The 21,341-nt window shown below is 39.7% G+C and overlaps 1 protein-coding gene across 7 annotated transcripts in view; it reads left to right on the top strand.

The window, feature by feature from the left end:
* enc (encore) overlaps positions 1–21,341 on the top strand; it is a 1,357,661-nt gene that overhangs the window by 506,595 nt on the left and 829,725 nt on the right. For all 7 annotated transcript variants that reach the window (XM_067147181.2, XM_067147182.2, XM_067147187.2 and 4 more), the window contains one exon: positions 5,107–5,356. In XM_067147181.2, the coding sequence (XP_067003282.2) occupies positions 5,107–5,356 (250 nt within the window). The remainder of the gene's footprint in view (positions 1–5,106; positions 5,357–21,341) is intronic.

Consider the following 21,341-nt stretch of genomic DNA (forward strand, 5'->3'; position numbering starts at 1 on the left):
CAGCGCAAATAAAATTACTTACAGCCTAGACTGTAGTACCTTATTCCTAGACTGTACATTCCGAGTTTTATGAAATTCTATTCACCCATTTCTTGTGGTTCGGCGCTGACATGGACTTGGCAACAAAAATATAAATTCATGAATGTGTCTATTATAGCCAGTACGGTAAAAATGTATAAAACGTGAATGATCGGAAATTTAATTCTGTATAACTTCAGTTATTTATCGATAGGACCACTAATAACATAAATGTTTGGGAATTCGATTTTATGCTTTCCTTTAAACTACCATTTTAGTCAGCATGAATAACATTATTTAAAGCCTAAATTGTAGTGCCTTATTCTCCAACTTTACATACTGATTTTCATTAAATTCTCTTAGGCCATTTTCTCATGATGCACGTACATGCATATAGACAGACACACTCACCCAGGCACACAGAGATGATGGAAAATACTGTGGACACGGCTGATACAGAAATAGCATTCTTTTTTATTATGAGCAATGTTCAGACAAAACTTTTATTTTATGTAGTGAATATATACAGTGGCGGTCAAAATAATAGAGCCACCTCTATTGACGGGATTAAGAACTAGGATATCTATTAGTTCGCAAAATCTCCACGAGTGCTGTGTTGTCAGTCCCTTTTAGACAATATCAGGGAAGACGTCGCTGCTGTCTGTAGTCGTGCGAAAGGAAGCATTTGAGCTAGAAGTTCGAAAAGAGGCATAAAGGTAAGAGTCTTATGGGTCAAAATAATAGAGCCGTTTTACAGAAGTCCCGTTCAAATTGATTTTTTGCAGTTGTTTTGGGGGCTAGTAATATTATTTGTCAACAAACCTCCACTCAATATTATTTTGTATGTAAACTGACGTTTGGTTTTGTTTACATTCTTCTAGATGGGCAGAGCAGAGCATGCAAGTGATGGTGGGCGTATAGTAATGTTCCGGATGTTCAAAAGTGGGATATCCATGAATCAAATAGCCAAAGATTTACACGTTTCGCGAAAACGAGTCAGAACGCCATTAGACTGGCAAAACAAACAAAGCCGCAGGTGGGGAACAGGGGGCGACCTCGTGTAACTACTCCTCGCGTAGACAGACTCATCACTAGGGAAGTAAAGAAACCCATTTTTGTCACCACCACGACTGAAAGCCATTTTGTTTAGCGACAAAAATAATGTTCAACCATCAACTTCAACGATTCAAAGACGACTGAGATCCGCAAAATTGAATGGGTGCATTGCGAGACAGGAGCCACATGTTTCAAAAGCTAATGTTCGGAAAAGGTTGGCCTTCGCCCGGAGAAATGAACACAAACCCAATGTTTGATAGAGGAACATCCTTTGGTCCGATGAATCCAAGTATAATAGGTTTTCCTCAGACGGAAAAGTCTATGTGCGCCGCCCACCAAACCAGGAATTTAATCCCAAGTACACTTTAAAAACTGAAATACGGTGGCGGAAGTGTTACGGTATGGGGATGTTTTTCATGGTATGGCCTTGGTCCAATACACCGTATCAACGGCATAATGAACGCAGAACTGTACAACGACATCTTAGCAAATGTGATGCTGCCTTATGCTGAAGAGGAAATGCCGCTGAAATGGAAATTTCAGCACGATAACGATCCAAAGCATACTGCAAGGATCATAAGGCAGTTTTTTCAATATCACCATATCGAAGTATTAGAGTGGCCACCTCAATCCCCTGACGCATCATCCATCGAGAACTTATGGGAGATCGTAGACAAGAGAATTGACCGCTCAAAAGCTACGTCTTTAGATAAACTTTGGGAAGAAATCCAGAGAGCCTTGTATGCGATCAGCAGCGACGAATGCAGGCGTTTAGTCGACTCTATGGGTAAGAGGTGCAGGGAAATCCTCAAAAATAAGGGTTACACCACGAAGTACTAATGCACTCCTATGCAAAAACGACTGTTCCTGTAAATTTCATAAGACTTAGATCAAGTACAAAATATTTGTGTCAAGTGGCTCTATTTTTTTGACCATGTGGTCTGGTATTATTTTGAATATTATTGATTAGTTTCAGTTGTGTTATCTATATATATGACTGTGGTACAATGTGACTCTGTTGTAATGGTTCCTGTACAACGGAAAATTTTGTTTCCATCATAGTACAAACATGTCTAGTAATAAATTTGCACTTTATTCTAAACCTTTGCCAGGTGGCTCTATTATTTTGACCACCACTGTATATAGATGGTAGTTTACTTACTTTTTTAAATATTCCCAAACTTTAGGGTAGTCCATCTTGTGTCCTGGAATGTTGACCTTCAAACACATTTGAACTGTGTTGCTCATGAACTTGTGCTTTTTAGATTTTGCCTTTTTGATATGTTCAGTGAGAATTGCCTGGATCTTGAGAGTCAGAGTTTGCTCAGTTTCCTTCCCCAACTGTTTCTTTTTCTTAATGCGGGATACAGGTTTAAAATGCTTTTCTAAGATATTTTATTCTTTTTTTTGTTCCAGTCAGTTCAAATATTACACATGCTGGTAAAACCAGGAAAGAACAAGGAGTAATTCCCAGTTTTACGGGAATGAAAGATAAAGGATCAGCAGTCAACAACATCATTTATTATAATCTTTCAGAAAAAAACAACAATAAATTATTTGAATAACTTGACCCATGATTAAATACGAAATTCAAGTGACATACACCTAGCCTTGAGCCGAACTGACCACCGGCCGTGCACATGATAGTGATTATAAATTGAAAGTGAGAAAATTCAGAATTATCTGAATATTGCATTAAATGTGAAAGGCTGGCACAAGCCTAACCAGTATTGAAACTTTACATAGTAGTAAATGAATATTCAAAAACATCAAATGACGAAGCTAAATAGAAAAAACATGGGTTGCTTTAACAATAGATTGAAAAAGACACGAAATTTAATAACGAACTTGAGGCAGACTTGCAACATTAAATTCTCCACCGGGGAGATAACATTAACAATAATGAAAACATTGAGCTGTCAGATTAATAGTCCAACACTGCAGTGTAAAATTCAAATCCTTTTAGGCAAACCAGCTCAGTAGGAAATGTCATCTTCTAGATCAGACATGCCGACAAACGTAGATTAAATGTGTCCATAAGAGTAAAGCAGAATGCTAACTCCAGGCTGACATTAGTGTATTTTAATAAAATAGAATTGCCGAACAGGCCAGCTGGTGCGAAGTAGAAGGTACTCGGCTTGACATAGTTTTGTTTATACAGGAGGGCAAGCCCGTGTCAACGGCCCCAAGCAGGGCGAAGTGATTACATGTTATGAGAAATGCCGCTTCCAAACACGCGGCGAGGCTTGCAGGCTGGGAGTGTAGTCCCCATGGACGTTGCTGCGAATTGACAGTTCTAGCAGGCTGCCCGAAGCAAAGTGAGGAGCCAAGTCCTCACGCCGAGTCCTCAAGTCGAGCCTTGGAATGGAGTCCAGGTTCGGAGTCCACTGCAGAGTGTAGAGCAGAGTGGAGTGGAGCATGTTGAGTAGCAGTCCTTAAGAAGCACTGCAGAATATTCCAGATTCAACAAGAAGTAGTGCTGCAAGACTAACAGTAGTAATTTCTAAAAAGTACGTGAGGAACCTTATCATAAAATACAAAATAATGAAAAAAGATAAGTCCAAAAAGAATATTCATAATTTCCACACAATTAATAATATAATAAAGGCAAGGGCAAAAGCAGAAATAACCAATGAAAAAATAGAAAGACGCGGAAGAACACATTCTCGGTACCAGAAGGAGACAAGTTACCGGTGACGCAAGCAGTCATGTGAAGGTAATGTGACCAATCAACAGGCGACGTAAAAATGACGTAGGTTAGCGAAGCGAAAGGAAGAAATAAGCAAACAGTGTTCGTATGACCTGTAACATGAGTGCACCCCAAGGGGAACTTGTTATAAATCAACGAAAAATAACTAAATGTAACATGATTAAAGGTAAGCGCAACATCATACTTAAATTCAAACAAGAAGAAAAGTACCGAAAATAGTGAGAATTGCCAATAAATCATACGTTCATGGGCGCATGAACCACATGCCATTCATCAAAATATTACTATCACTTGCATACAATTTATATTCTTCATATGCATTTGGATGCATATGCACAGTTTGAGGACGACCTATTTTGTTTTCAACAACAACAGACAAATATTGTAATTTAAAAATCAACAATCAAAATTTTACAAATTTCAAATTGCTTATGCCTTCATATTGGTGCCTCTCTTCACCCTTCCTAGGGAATGACTTCCATTTTTGATGAAATCAGAGTTATACTCTCACGTTCTTGTGCTCTGTAGTGAACAAAAGTTAAGATCAGTATTGCTCCCATGCTGATTTCGTGGTAGTTTCCAGTCATGTTGTATATAAAAAACGAAGTATGAATTTTTCAAATTTAAGGAAGTTATACATTCTTCACAATTGCTTGTATTTCACTGAAAAGAGAATTTATCTCCATAATATCCACTTATAGCATCAATTCAGAATAATGGTATTGGCCTTAAAGGGTTGCAATGTGAAAACATTTTTTTTCCGTTTTCATCATGTTCATCGCGGTTGTGATATTTTCATGTCTTCCTGATAAGAAAATATTCATTCTTGAAGTATGGCGGCAGAAAAACTAAAATAATGGGTAAGTCCCATAATGCTTTTGTGTTGATATTCAAATTTACTGTCTCATTTTGTTTTATTTCCCCCCAAAAATACATGTAAATTTCAAATTATTAGCTTGCTCTCTGGGAAGCATTTTGGGATATTAATTTTAAAAGTATGTTTCATCCCAGCTGCAAAGAACATAGGTATCTATGAATCATTTAGATTTTATTTTATTCAACGTCTCTTGGAAGTTAGGATTCTTTATTTTCAATTGCTTTTACGTCGCACCGACACAGATAGGTCTTAAGGCGATGATGGGATCGGAAAAGACTAGGAATGGGAAGCAAACGGCCGTGGTCCTAATTAAGGTACAACCCCAGCATTTGCCTGGTGTGAAACTGGGAAACCACTATATTCCGGATGTATACGTTAGAATATAGGAATTGCATAAAGGAGAGTAACTTGTTGAGCTAATAAAGAATGTTCTTCTGTTTCACAGGCGCACACACCATAAATTCCCGCCAATGTCATCCTACCAACGCATGCTGGTTCATCGTGTAGCTGCGTACTTGGGCATGGATCACAATGTGGACACGTCTGGTTCTCAGGTTATAGTGAATCGCACTAAGGCAACTCGTGTGCCTGAATTACGCTTTCGTGAACTTATCAGGGATGAACTGTTATTTCCAGAAGAACCTCGCCGCTCCATCCTCAAACGGGATTCATCATCATTTGAAGAAAATTTCAAGGTGAGTACTACATTTACAGTGTATTTTAATATCTTGGAAATTATTGAGCATTTCCTCTCCCCTCCACCCCGAAAAATCTCCTGAAAAGAGTAGTGTGTGTATTGTTAAAATAGTCTGAAGATGTATCAAGGCTCCTTCCCTTTTTCTCCTTTTCTTGTCGACCATCTTCTGATTTACTAAGAAAGTTGAATACCTGGCATACAAAAGGAAGTCGCCTATAAATTGGCTGATAATAAATAAACAAATAAATAAATAAATTAATTAATAGTGGGCAACCTTCAGTAATGGAAATGGCACTACAAGAAAAATAGTAAAACGGCCTGAGTAATTCACCTTCAAGTTCTAAAACTTCAAAAGCTTGGCCAGTGCTTCATGCCAACAGCTATTCTAAACATTCCTTTTGCTTGGAATGTTAGAGGTGGTGGTGGTAATTATTGTTTTAAGAGGAAGTACAACCGGGCAATCATCCTCTATTAACACTAAACAGTGGGGAAAAAATGGAAGTCCGGCTCCTTGGCTGAATGGTCAACGTACATGCTTTTGGTCCAGAGGATCCTGGGTTCGATTCCCAGCTAGGCCGGAGATTTTAACTGTGTATGGTTAAATCCCATGGTTTGGGGACTGGGTGTTTGTATTTCTCCCAACACATTCCTCTTCATATTCTCACAACATATCACACTACTCACCACCACATACCCCCCCTGTGGGTGGGGGCGGTAGAATAACACCCATGGTGGGGATAAGAGGCGACTAAAAGAGGCCCCAGGGGCTCTGAACTTTGGAGCGTGGGTTGGCGACCACGGGGCCCTCAGCTGAGTCCTAGCATTGATTCCTCTTACTTGTGCTAGGCTCCTCAATTTCATCTATCCTATCCGGCCTCTCTTGGTCAACTCTTGTTCTTTTCCGACCCCGAAGCTATTGGGTTTGCGAGGGCTAGGGAGTCTTTCATTTTCACGCTCTTTGTGGCCCTTGTCTTCCTTTGGCCAATATCTTCTTTCTTCGAAGTGTCGGACCCCTTCCATTTTTCGCTCTGATTAGTGTTATATAGAGGATGGTTGCCTAGTTGTACTTCCTCTTAAAATAATAATCACCACCACCACCACTACCACCACATAAACACGCAGTAGTGAATGCATCGCTCTACGGAGAGTATGCTTCAGGAAGGGCATTCAGTCGTAAAACTGGACCACATTCACATGTGCGACACAGTTTGCACCCACAACCTCACCAGTGTAGAAAATGCAGAAGAAGAAGAAGAAGAAGAAGAAGAAGAGATCTAGCATTTCGAAAGAAAGATGAGGACTGTGAAGGGCGTGAAAATCAGACACCTTAGGCCTTGAATGCTCTAATACCGCTGTTACACCCAGAGTGACTTCGACTATCTTGAAATCATAGGTTATAAACTTCATGGTTCTGATCCGTATTGAATTGCAAGTACAATGTAATTATTAAATTAATGTAGTAATGGTCCACCTTTCAATACTATAATATGTAATATTCTAAATTACATTAATTAGGGACTAGTTTCGGCCTGGGCTGGCCATCTTCAGCCTTAATGTAAAACACCTAATAACTAAACAAATGTACATGCACACAATTGACATAAAAACAAATGAAAACATATATATACAAAGTGACATTAAAAACTGGGATGGAATATGAATAATTTTGAAAATGAACTAGGTTCTAACATCTTGAGTATGTTCATCATTGAGAATAATTTCAAGTATTAAGTACTAATTTATATACACAGAACTGTTAGTTCTAATGCTGCTGATCATTTCAATAGGAACTGGTAAATGTTGATCCTGTGTTTGTCATCAAATCTGTACGTGTGGTGTTAGCTATATGTAATCCATTGGACACTGCTGTAAATAACCACTAGCTGACAGGGAACTGTTAGATGTTGTTTCATCTTCAATCAAAATAATAAATGAGATGCTCTCATGGTGCTTGTTAAATCTTGCTGAAATGTTGTTGGACATTGTCAGGACAGCACATGAAGATGTGGTTAACACAGATAATTGTGTCTGGTATAAAATTTTTGCGATTCATTGCGGTGCCCATGAAGTTAACCTGATAAATTAGATAAAATTAAATTAATGAATTGAATGAGAGAATGTGTTAGATGGCATAGGTTATATGACACTTACCTCTCAATACAGCATGGGGTGTGTGGTCCATTGTTGAGTGTGCTTCAGACTAACTGTTGTGAAATTCAAATGAAAAGGAAGGAGAGGGGAGGGGAAGGTCAGGTGGAGAGGGGGTTGGGGGAGGGGGGGTTAAGGTGGGGCTGAAGGATGTGGGAACCTCAACAACTGGGTTTTCTGCTAGTAGTGGAAATCGTAATATGAAATATGATATTTCTCACAGTATGGAAGCAACACAATAATTAATGCAGCAAGTTACTTGGTAGAAGTGAACTGTTATGCCAAACTTTATTCAGATACTAGCTGATGTACCCGTGCTTCGCTACGGGATTCTCAAAAAGACTGACTTGGTGGTTTTCCTAACTGAATTCAACATAGGTCATTACAAAAACGTCAGTAGGAATGTAGCGATTGAAAGCAATGTTATCATATCAAATACTCGATCAAATGAAAAACCGCACACTTTCTCACTTTCAACGAACAGTACTACGCTGCCGATCTAACAGTCCAAAGTTCCAGAGCTGGAACAACCAGGTCGCAGACTGCCATGAACACTCCTCTGTCATTATTCCGTTAAATATGCACACTACTCATTCCAATCAGTGCCTCAGAGTAGGGATTGAATAGCTCGAATGCTATGACTGTTTTTTTTTTTTTTTTGTCACACTGACACAGATATGTCTTGTGGCGACGATGGGTTAGGAAAGGCCTAATATGTGGAAGGAAGCGGCCGTGGCCTTAATTAAGGTACAGTCCCGGCATTTGCCTGGTGTGAAAATGGAAACCACGGAAAACGATTTTCAGGGCTGCCGACAGTGGGGCTCGAACCCACTATCTCCCGATTACTGGATACTGGTGAATGCTATGATGAACCAGTGTGTTACGTACCTGCAGTATCAGAAAATGTATGAACCAGAGGAATGGCATGCTAAAGAAGAAAGTTTCCCAACTCCCCAGCTATTTCCCGCCAGTGTTCAGTCAGGCTGTTATACTCGGTACGCAGTAGTAATCCCATCTATCGGAGTTGAGCGGCACCATAAGAAACGAAGAACATCGCAACAATGGTCAATGTAAAGTAATTGTTGATCAGTGTTAAGCGCTTTGGATATTGTAGGCCTTCTGAAATACCACTCTTATCATAGTCGGTACAGTAAAACTGAATGAAACATAAATGATCGGAAATTGTATTGTCTATAGCTTTTGTTATGTAGTACCGTACTTTTCTATAGCACCAATGACATAGGTACCGGTATTTAAAATTAAATTTTAGGCGCCTTCCCCTAAACTACCATTTCACCCCAGGAAAAATAAAATTATTTACAGCCTAGACTGTAGTTTCTTATCCCCGACTCTGTATAGCGGTTTTTATTAAATTCTGTTAACCCATTTTCTTGTGACTCGGCGTTGATATGGACTTAGCAACAAAAATACAAATTCATTAATATCTGTGTTATCAGAGCCGGTACGGTGAAAATGTATACGACGTAAATGACTGGAAATTGAATTCTATATAACTTTAGTTATATAGTATTTATCGATTAGGACTGCTAATAATATAAATATTCGATAATTAAATTTAAGGCCTTCCCCTAAACTACCATTTCACTCAGTGTGAATAAAATGATTTATAGCCTAGAATGTAGTGGCTCATCCCCCGACTTTACATACCGATTTTCATTAAATTCTCTTTAGCCGTTTTCTCGTGATGCGTGTACATACATACAGACAGACAGAAATTACGGAAAAGTAAAAAGTACATTTTCTTGTTACTATGGACATACCCGATACAGAAATACCATTCTTTTCAAATTCTGAGCAATGTACAGACAAAACTCTTATTTTATATATATAGATTACAGCTGAGTGTGAGAGTGAAGACACTAAAATGATCCTTCAATTAGTCCTAAGGATGGAGGGTACAGATGAAGATACTGTTAAAAGCGGTTGTGAAAGCGATTGCCGATACCAACGATGTAGATGTTGATTCCCATAGGGAACCTAAAATATTAGTCCTGAATGAGTAAATTTATAATACCAATATAATGGTCCGTTATTGGACATTATAAATTTTCCAGCTAACTCATTCTTGGTTGCCTGCGTTTCGCCCTCGTGTACTAAGCTAGGCTCGTCAGTTGGGACTTAGCACACCACCCAAGACGCAAGGCTAGTGCATACCGTGGAGGCCACTGCATAGGCTTATCACACAAGGGCGAAACGCAGGCAACCAAGAATGAGTTAGCTGGAAAATTTATAATGTCCAATAACGGACCATTATATTGGTATTGCTGATACCAACATCGAAGGAAATATGGAAATTGGTGTGCTGCCGATAACCTCGTACATTTTGCATTTGGCTCTGTTAAATGACTAAAAGAATTCAGTTGTGTTCAAAACTACGAAAACAGTGTAAATTTGACATAAGTCTTAATTGCTCATAATGAAAAATCATTGCTAAACTGAAACGTACAAAACAAATTAACATTAAGGATTTCTTCAAGTGTCAAATGTTTTATAGTAGATTGCTATATGTACATATTGATTTGAGGTTTCAAAAACTCTTACTATTAGTCTTAAATTTAACAGGGTGTATGGTAATAGTGTCCTGTACAGTGTGTACTATTGAGGTTTCCATAGAAGTGTTTTTGTCTCTTCCATCCACCACAGCTGCTGCAGTACATGTACTATTTTCTCATATACATACAGCACATTGCTGGAACATAGCACTGTACGGTATGTACTGAATACTAGTTTTTGCCACGTAAATTACATTAGCTATTATTTTCCTACTTATTTTAATGCACCTGTTTCATACTCCAGAGTTGCTATGGATTTTCTGTAGTTTCTATGATTTTCTCATTTAAACTATGGCAATATGGATTATTACGGATTTCTTAAAATCAAAATGCTCTTTTATAAATTCTTAATTTTGTCTGCAGACATTAAAAAAAAAAGAAACTTTTCGTAATCAGGAGGCTCGCTATTAGAAATTAGTTTATGAAAAATTGACTAGATAGGGACATTTGTCTACCAACTTTAACACAGACGTTCTTTGATGAATGCAGATTCCTAGCACATGTCGCCAATTTCTGTTTAATGCCTCTGAGTAATGTGTTGCCTATGCTGATTAACACTTCCATTGCCTGCTCTTATTGCAAATTTATATCTCATAATGCAGACATTTATTACAGTAAAGTGAAGAGCCACATTAAATAAAATAGCAACGTATGTAAAACTAAAAAGTATGAAGACCCAAGTGACTGTGGACAAAAACGATTTGCAATTAATCCTTATTCCTTAAGGTAATACACAGAAAGGTTTTCATGCCTTGGACCACTGAAATTTTTACGAAGGTACATGTTTTGTGAATCACGTGTGATTTTTCAGTTAAACACAGAAGACATAATGACTGTCTACACTATGTGAAATCTAAAAGAAGCCATGAAGTGTGTGAATGCATCAAAGGCCAATCCAAGCCATTACAAAAAGTGATGATAATAATGTTACATGGGCTTAAAATTATTTCTCACGTTCTTTGGTTGAACATAACCTTCCCTTATCTACAGCAGACACTGCCACTATGGACAACTACTTTGAAGGTTGACATCTCTGTGTCCCAGTCTTGAGCGGACACCCCTATGTAACAGACATTTTTTTTCAGTCCTGAAGGTTTCCATTGTAGAGAGTTTTACTTTATATAGTCTTACATATTTTGCCCTTAAGTTCACCCACTTACCAGAGTGAAGACTGAGGTTTAATTGCCATTTATACACAGTTCTGTAGTTTTACATATTTTGTAACATGTATTATGTACAAAAGAAAGTGTATATACTCATGCAAGAGAAAACATTTTGATTGGAAATGTAGTTCTCCGTAAAAGAACTGTATTAAACTAGGCTCTTGATATGACTGGTATGTCTAGGAATTATCAGGAATGAGTTGTTTCCCATGGAATGTTTCAACTAGGGTTCCTAATCATCCTTGTACACGGCTGTACATGTGCAGGGTAATAAGCTATCCCTTGCTCAACTATACATATCCGTATGACTCAGGGTATATCGATGTGAATAGCTGTAGGCTAAGTTTTATATGTGCAGCTGCAGTTTGTAAAAAAGTATATTAAATTTAATGTTTATATAAGTTTCCTTTTTATTGCACTTCCCTTTCGTTCTTGTATATCTGTACATATTTACAACTCATAATGTGCCTAAAAGTTTGGAATATCTGTAGTTGCTACAAAAATTAAAAATTTCTCTTTTAAAAATAAATAAATAAATCAAATCACACTTTAAATTAAAGGAAAAATTTCTTCAAATTAGGCTATTAGTGGCATAGTCAGCCATAGCAATCGTGAGTTATGTGTAGAATTTATAAACTCTGAAGAAGGAAGAAAATAAATATAGCCTAACTAAGGGAAGCAAATTAGGAATATGTTATTATGCATAGAAAATATTGATTTGCAATTGCTTATGTACATAAATTCATGAAAATATCTTGTAACACCAATGAAATGTAGACAAGTATCCATGCACGTGCTTGTTTTGAAATAGAAAAACAAGTGTTTATGTGGTTTCTGGACTAAGGCATTCATTTTTGGTGTTATATTCCAAAACATAGAAAATGTGCATTCCAAGCTTGAAGAACTTGCCAGTATGCATAAGTATTTAAATGGCAGTGAGCATGCTACAGATCTACTCTGAAACCTTTCCTTTCTTGAAACATAACACGTCTTTGAGGTCCTAGTGGCCCGGATAAGGAAGTACTTGATAAGCTGTGGATTTAATTCCAATTGTTCAATCCCATACAGTTCTAAACAATACCTCATTCCTCACAAATAAGCACTTTGAACTGTACTGCCATCATGGAATCATTGTGCAGAAGCTTCATATGGTTTTGAATAACTTTTAAAATTGTCATACCATGGGCACTAGAAAATGATTATCTTTACAGAAAATGTTTGTCCCCATCTGGGGAGGTTTTAGCATTCCTTCACTATAATTTCAAAATTTTTGTACAATACATTATTCAGATATTATAGTTTGAATTGCTAATTGATGATGGGACTTTGGTTCGCAAGAAGGTACTTGAACATGATACAAGTAGTTTTTCATTTGGTTGTTATTCTCTGGATCAGCTTTTGTTCGTGTAGTGCACGTTTTTTATTTCGAAAGCTATGGCAGCACATGAGTGGAAGAAGTGTCCTACAAAAGCACTTGCTTCTGGTAATGTCCACTGATTCTTGATGTGCAAGCACCTTGTTTACTGTGAGCTTTGGAAAGTGTGTGTGACGGATGGTGATTTGGGTATCGCATTATTCTTTGCGTATGATGGGCAATCCATGCAGAATCTTCAGTACAACTGGAAAGGGTATTCGGTTCATTAACACTGCAGTGGTTGCGCCTCATAGCGTTACATGAATGGTTGCGCATTCTACTATTGTAGAACACAGGTTAATTTTATTTTTACACTTGTTAAAACAACTTTATCAAGTATTTTGGACTTGGGTGCGTAAAATATACGATATAAAACCCATGTTATGAATTAAAACTTTTTATTTTTATAAATACATATAATTAAACAAAATTACACAATAAGTGCTTTTGTAAGCATCATATCAGTATTATTTTGACTGAATACAACTAAAAATTGTCCAAAGATAACCAAAATTAAAAAAAAAAAAGGAACCTTTCTTTGTAATGCCACTTTGAGGAACAATGGTTTGCTACAGAAAGTGTCTGTTCGTAGCAGTCATCACACACGACTTTCTGGTGGTCCGGCCACACCCATCTCTGGCATGTTTCACAAGTCTTCCTCGTTGATTTCTTGCGATGCCTGCCGCAGAGAAAACATTTTCCTACTGTACCACTTTGCACTCTTGGTTTTCCTCTTTGTTGTATCTCTTTTGGCAAAATTTCCATGGCGATGCAACGTCTTATTGCTGGTTCCATCAATTCAAATGCCAAATCCTTCAGAAATTGCCTACGACTGATATTGGCATCATTCTTGTTGGCTTTGTAAATATTGATAGTGTTCACACCCACAACATTCATAACATGAAAAAAGATTGTTAGTGGTCACCTGCGGGGATTCCTGGACACGTCAAAATGTACTTATTTTATTTGAAATGTCCACTCCATGCTTAGTCTGGTTGTAGGTTGTGAAGACACAAGGCTTCTTCTCATCTCCAGTGTCACCATCAATTGCTTTGTTATAGTTCATGGTTGATATAGCACTCACTGCCCTGTTCTTCTGTGGAACATAGGATACAAGCGTACACTTGTCTTGAAATCCAAAAAGGCTGATTTTAGGTTCCCTATCTTTGTTCGGTAGAAAACATTCAGGAATCTCCGGCTTATTTTTTTTTTCAAATTCCCACGTAAGTCAGAGATTTTTGCAAAAGGATTCTAGCTAGAAGGATCGATGAGAAGAAATTATCCGCTGTTATATTTCTGTGTAACCAAACTATCAGTTCAACTAGATGTTGCTCTTGTGAAACGGGCTGTCTGGCTGTTGCCCTACATACACTTCTAGATTAGTGGTATAATAGTTGGATGAAGACACTAGGGCATAAACCTTAATTCCAAAATTGGCGAGTTTCTTTGGTATATATTGCCGAAATGGGCATTTTGCACAAGCTGTTCATCTACGGTAAGATGATCAGACGGTCTGAAGGCATTAACAGAGTTTGAGACGAATTTGTCGAAAATTAGCCTAATTACAGCTATCCAGAGCCCTATGGTGTTCTGTCACGTACATCATTAAATCTTAAGCATTGAATTATAAATCGGAATTGATGCTCACCTCACAACCAGTCCCATAACTACTGTCCCAGAGCTCAAACACATTATGCCTGCTTGATTTTAAAACACCGCACATATACATAATGCCTAGCTCAAGGACTCGTTGCATGTTTTGCATTTCCTTGAGGCCCTGGCCTATGAAAAGTCGGTATTATGTTAAAATCGGGTGTTCTTGAAGTTCGTGGGACTGAGGGTTCTAGATACCAGTGTGATGATTATTTCCTTTCTATTTTCTCTACCAATGTAAAACTCACACATAAACATAGATGTTGCATCTGTATGTATTACTCCAACAGCAGGCTGTATCGGCACGAGTTCTTCATCCTCTTCTTCCTCTATTGGTCCTGGTGTGTCCTCAATATCACTGTGTTCTGCAGTTTCTTCTACAAAATACTCCTCTAGTTCGTCTTCATCCCCAACACCGAGCACACTTTCATCATCACATTCTGCCTCCTCCAACCACATTCACACTTGCTACCTGCCACGTTTCGACATTTTCAATTGTATATAAACACTCAATTGTTAAAAAGGACAAGGAGAGAATAAAGTACACGTGAGAATTACGAAACACAAATGGTATGCGAGTGGTCGCGCGTTCTACAATAGTAGAACACTCATTGTTTGTCTCAAGTTGAGTACGTGACAGCTAGATGCACAAAACTGCACTGGGGTATGTGGTTGGGTGTGGGGGGGAGGTACATTGACCCTCAGGGCCACAGGTGTTGCCAACCACTCAGGGCTGGAAATAGTAGAATAGTAGAACGCGCGACCACTGCAGTGTTAAAGATCCGTGTTGTTCTTAAAACAACAAGACATACCACAGAATACACGACATCAGATAACTGTAGATAAATGTAGCTTATAACCAATGGAATATTATTACATTAATGGGAATTCTGTCCTGAAACAAAGTGCATTTCGTTGTTTGCCATTCTTTTAAATATACCGTTAAGGATCCATGTGCCGGGATGGGTAGCTCAGCTGTTAGAATGCTGCCCTGAATTTCACTGTTGGCCGTTTCCTTAAATATACTGTTAATGATCCATGTGCTGGAATAAGTAGCTCAGACAGAAGAATGCTAGCCTTGTGAACTTAAGTTGGTGGGGTTGATTCTAGCTCAGTTTGGTGGAATTTTGAAGGTGCCTAAATACACCACAAGAGCTTCATCTAGCATAGATTGTTCTGGGTAACATTTTGTTTTGCTCGCACATCCCATGTTTCTCAGTAAAACTCAAATGCATTTATAATTGTCATAACAAACATAAGACAACAGTTTGTTCCAGTACTTCTGCTGCTTTCTTCCTAAGTGTACACCAGTTTTAATTATATTGTAATCAAAAACAATATTTTGTCTCAGTTTTGTTTTCAGACCCTCTCTTGTGCAAACGTCAGTTGCCTTGTGACAAGTTCACGAAAGCAAGATGTCTTTTGCTTTGTTTGTCCTACTTCTAACAAAGTAGGTGATTTATGTGCATAAATCTACGCCACCTCTCTTCCTTTGAACATTGTTGTTGTAGGATAACTCTGCAACTCTTCTCTGTTGGGCATTCAAGTTCTTATGGTTTGTCTTCCTTTCTCACGCATGAGGTAGAAGGAAGAAGGGGAGCTGAAATGTTGATCCAGGTCTGCAGTATCTATGACCTTTTTATAAGTAGTTGGTTAGCAATCTAGTAAAAATAATGCTTGTTTTTTCAGCATTTTTTTCTGAACTTCCATCTTTGAAACATACCCTGATAAACCTCAAAGAAACACAAACTTAATGGTGTATTTTTGTAATTTGTTTTTTCATATACTGGCCCCAGGGGCTCTGAACTTTGGAGCGTGGGTTGGGGACCACAGGGCCTTTAGCTGAGTCCTGGCATTGCTTCCACTTACTTGTGCCTGGCTCCTCACTTTCATCTATCCTATCTGACCTTCCTTGGTTAACCCTTCTGACCAGATGGTATTACGTATGGAGACCTAGGGAGTCTTTCATTTTCGTGCCCTTCGTGGCCCTTGTCTTCTTTTGGCCTATACCTTCATTTTTCGAAGTGTCGGACCCCTTCCATTTTTTCTCTCCGATTAGTGTTATATAGAGGATGGTTGCCCAGTTGTACTTCCTCTTAAAGAAATAATCACCACCACCATCACCTTTCACATACTGTACTCTTTGAATTGAATATGACCATGGAAACTAGATATTCCTTCATCAGCTTTTAGCTTTAGAGTATGGAGTAGATATAGGAAAATACCTAAATGAGATTTAAAAAAGAAGTGAGATAGATAGATATATATTGATTTGATTGATTGATTTATTGATTTATTGATTTATTGTGTAAAATGAGTTGTTAAACAGTTATACAGTCCTTAAATTAAGTTAGTACACTTTTTTAACTTCAGGGAAAATAAACGTTTGAACAAAAGGGCATCAGTATTCTAGTTTGAAAGCCACATAAACTCTCAAGTACTGTAGTTGGCCATGTTGATCAGGCTCTTTCAGATTTAGAAATGGATAATTCTTGATGTAGAGGTAAATATGATTTTACTACTAGGTGAATGTAGATGATGTTAGTACTAGGTGAATGATGGAGAAATGATTAATTTGGTAGTGTTCAATGAAAGATATGGCATGTGTATGTCACATATAAAATTCAAATGACAGGAAACATGGCTACATAAAGAATAAGAATTGTTTAAAGGTGAAATAAGAAAAGTGAATTAAAAAATACTGTACTGTAAATTGTAAATGGCATTCTCAATTTTAATGGTCCCAGATGTACATGGATCATCCATTACATTTGTATTCATCACTTACTGTTGCTTTTTTAATTTTTAAGTAACTGAAGCCATCTCTTTTCAGTTTCGACTCATTTAATTTATAACTCTTAGGCTCTTCCGTCTGCTGAAACTAACTTTGAGGAAATGAATTTATAAACTACCTGAAAGAGACAATATATGTTAACAGTATCAGCCCCCCCCCCCCTTTTTTTTTTAAATACATAAACATGACAAAACAGCCCTACAACCAAAGGTACTCCTTCCACCCTGTCAACATCCACGCGTACCAACCACCGTTTATTTTACATGGGCCCTCCCCATCACATTACCACAGGCTTCAGGAGTACCTCTGGCTCAACCTCAAAGACATTACCGACCTACGGTCGTGCAAGTATATTTCGCCGTGCAATACATACCCATGGCCAGTAGGCAATAATGTTCAGTCTTTGAATGTTAAAAGTTTAGCGTAAATTTTTTCTTTTATTTTTTTTCTTGGGGGGGGGGGGGTAGGGGGCGCGAAGCCCGCTCCCCCCCGTGTGACCATCAACTCAATCTACATGGCCTTTGACATGCTATTAATTGTAAAGAAGAAGGAGATAGCAGGGAAGAGTGGGAAGTAATACTACAGGAGTATCTGCCTGTCTCCATGCTCAGCATGTTACCAGGCCAGATGTGGTGGTGGGTATCAATAGCGGTGTAATCGGGTAGTAACGGTCAGGACAAAATCACATAGGCGGAAATAGAAAGATGCCTACATGTAAAACCTGACATTTTGTAGATAGCACATGCAAGGATGTGTTTCTCGAGAGGTCCAGGTAATTGCGTTAGTTGGGAATAGGTATCATGCTCAACTCATAAGCCTATTCCACGCCAGTCCAGTTATTCAGGGGATCAGGCCTTCTGGGCACTGCTGTGGCTAGCGCTGGCCTTGCCGGCTGCGGAGCCATGTGTCGAGTACCACTAGGGCATGCCGCACAGCGCTACCACCTTGGGGTCCCTCGTACCCAGTCTCCGATTCCGGAGAATGAGGTCAAGCCCGCCGAGGCGAGGGCCTCCTGGAAGGGGTTGGGTCATGGCGCTGGGGCTCCTTCCTCTCTGCCCGCGCCATGGCGCAGTATACAGGCCAACTGCGATGGGAGGCCGGGTGGCCCCCTGCGCAGTTGGCATGCACCGGTGCCTCCATAAGTGTAGCGTAGGCTGTGTAGTTATGATCACCACCACAGCGATTGCATCTCACTTGGAGCCCACAGCTGACCTGACGATGACCCCACCTCAGACAGCGGAAACGCTGCAAGAGCTGTTGAGGGGGACATTTCAATCTCACCTGATTGCCGCTATCCGCTGAGGTCCTCTCCTGATTGGCTCCTCAGTCGACTGCTGTCCTGGGCGCTGCCATGGGTTGCAGCTGGTGGGCTGTCTCCTGGTGGACCGTCGTCGTCTTCTTCCTCCTGATCCTGGGGCAGCGTCTCCTTCCCGGGGAATAGCGGGTGGCCCCAATGCATCGTCGTCTTCTCCCTCCTCCTGGCTGGCGGCGGCGGCGGTCGTTGCTAACACTCGACTGCATTCCCTGTCCTGAGGGGCGCACGTCGTGGTCTGCAGCTCGACAGACATGCAGGTAGGCTGGGCCTGGACAGCAAACTCGGAACTCCATAGGGCGTCCTTCTCCACTGCTGTGCTGCCGTCCACTGTCACGGGCACTTTCCTGGTTTGCGCCCGGGTTACAGGCCCTTCCTGGTGAGCCTGGGTCTGCGTCCACTTTGCCCTGGCAAGTGGTCAACGTTCCTGTTTGGTGGCCTTGTTGGTCTGTATATACTTTGTAAAGTACAGCGGTCCAACTGGGGTCGCGCCATCGTCCTCGTTGGCTCTGTCTGCGTGGCTGTCTCCCGGTAGCCTGAGGCGTCTGGCTGCTCCCTGAGTCCTGGTAGTCGGACAACCTGGTGCTTCATGGACACCAGCTCCTCGTAGACCTGGAAGCAGACTGCGTCCTCGGGCTGGATGACCACCGCCCAGCCAGGGGTCACCGCGTCGATGATCTCGGTAGCCGGCTGCCCGATGAACTCCGCAATCGCCGTGAGATCGATTATGCAGATCGTCTCCCACTAGGAGTCCTTCCTCCACCGGTTGTACACCAACAGCACCGGAAGTCTGTAGTCGGGGGCGGGCAGCGTGTTGAGGGGCGCCTGTAGCTCCACTATGGCTCCCCTGCAGTCATAGTCAGCCGGTCTCACTGGAACGGATAGCTTCTCTCGTTTCTCCATCGTGGTCCTCCTGAAAATAAAGCTCCTGAAAGAGAAAAGCAAGCACTGAAAAGTGCTCAGCTCAGACAAATGCTCTTTTGAAAGTGTACTAATAAGTACAACTGCCTGGCTAATACTTAAAAAGTACAGAGCGCCTGGCGAGGAGAGGGACAGCGGAGCAAGAGGCACGTATGTGTTCTCGCTAGTACAGTCAAGCTCGTCCTCAGCGTAAAATAGTGAAAAATTCATATATATACACCCCATTATAGCAATCCACATCACATACGAGTGTTAAGCTATTAGCCTCAGTTAAGAATTGCCGGTATATCTAAAACACTGAATGTATGTTGAAGATTCAATCTGATGTCCTTCTTTGTCTCTACTCCAGCATTTACTGCGAGGTTTTTGAAAAAAACGTTGCTCTTTCATTGGCGTGTTTCCAAATGGCTGCAGTCCATTGACCTACTTTTGCCACGTCATGCCCCTCTCCTTGGCTAGGTCAATTACACACTGAGTTATATTTTTATTTTTAGCGCTTCCTTCAGTATTGCTGTTATTACTTTTGTTCTAATCATATCATCACCACCATCATTCATTTCAGTGTTTGTTGTGGTAGCTATGTCAGGCGGAACACATTTTGTTTGTGGATGGGATATTGCCTACAGAATTTAATTTTTTGGCAATTTTTCTATTCGAATGTTCTTTTTTTAAATAACTTGAAAGGGATGATAAGAACTGGCTGAACTTGAATTAGGTTATAAAAGTAAATGTACTTGTGGGGGTGGATGGTGGGTTCCTAGACATTGCAATCAACACATCTTTCCTGACACTCGTTCCAAGTAAGATTTCTTTAATTTCTACTTACTTAGAATGTTAAAACGGTGTGTAACGAGGGCTGGATTTTTGCGAAAGAAAGAGGAGGAGGGTGATGGCAGAAACATCTTTGGTGGCTATAGATGATGAAATTTCCTCACTGAAGCAGTAATGGTAATTTTTAAAAAATCTTAAAGTGAATTTAATTAGACTAAATTCAACTTCAAGTTTTGAAATTTAATATGCATATCAATTGCACATGTATTTGTTGGATGTTATGTTTTCAAAATGTATTTGAATATTACTGTCATAGCTGGAAATGTCATTTCTAATTTTATTTTTATTTATGTGTCTGGGAAAAGAATGGTTCTTGTGTGTGGAAAATGGAGGAATGTCAGGGAATTTTAAAATCTGAAATTGGTGGACACCGTGATTTGTGTTCATATGGTGTGGCAATTACAAGATGCCACGAGATGATATCTGCCATCTAAGCAAACATCATTGGAAGTGCAACCAAACTTGAATGGGATATCCTGGCTGGCTGGCAGATACTGTGTCTTGAGATAAGTCTGCACGATGTAGTGGTGAAAATCAAGTTGAGGGGTGATGGCACCTGCTCTTCTCATAAACTGCAAGGCATTATGTTCTGCAACATCCAGCATCAATGTAAAGAATGACCATTACCACTTCTTACCCTTTATACCTACATGGTTGTACGAGACGTTCTAATCCATTTGGTCCATTCCTCCCATGTGTTAATTGTGTGCCCTGAAAAGAGCAGGACGTCTTGCAAGACAAAACATGAGGCACAGCGTACAGTTTTTGTGTCATAACACATGGATGCAATTGTTACAACAGAATTGTCAACCCATGTTACAATTCCCGTCCTGTCTTCCACATGCCTGGCAATCTCAGATGTTCCAGGGGGCTGCTTCATTTCGGTTACTGTAGAAAGAGGACCATCCTTGGGGACATACTTCTTCATTTCAGTTACGGCAGAAAAGGACCATCTTTGGGGACATAGTTCTGGTCCCTTCATAGCCATTGGTACAATTCTTTTGAAATAATATACCTCTCTAGTTAGGCTTCAATTTACGCACAATTAATTTATTCCCTAACTGTTTAAAGCCACACGTGCAGCAGGAAGCAGCTACTGAATTTACATATAGCTACATACATACATACATATTCATTATAGACTGTTATGCCTGTTCAGCATTCAGTCTGCAAG

The sequence above is a fragment of the Anabrus simplex genome, chromosome 5, assembly GCF_040414725.1.
Source record: "Anabrus simplex isolate iqAnaSimp1 chromosome 5, ASM4041472v1, whole genome shotgun sequence".
NCBI lineage: Eukaryota > Metazoa > Arthropoda > Insecta > Orthoptera > Tettigoniidae > Anabrus > Anabrus simplex.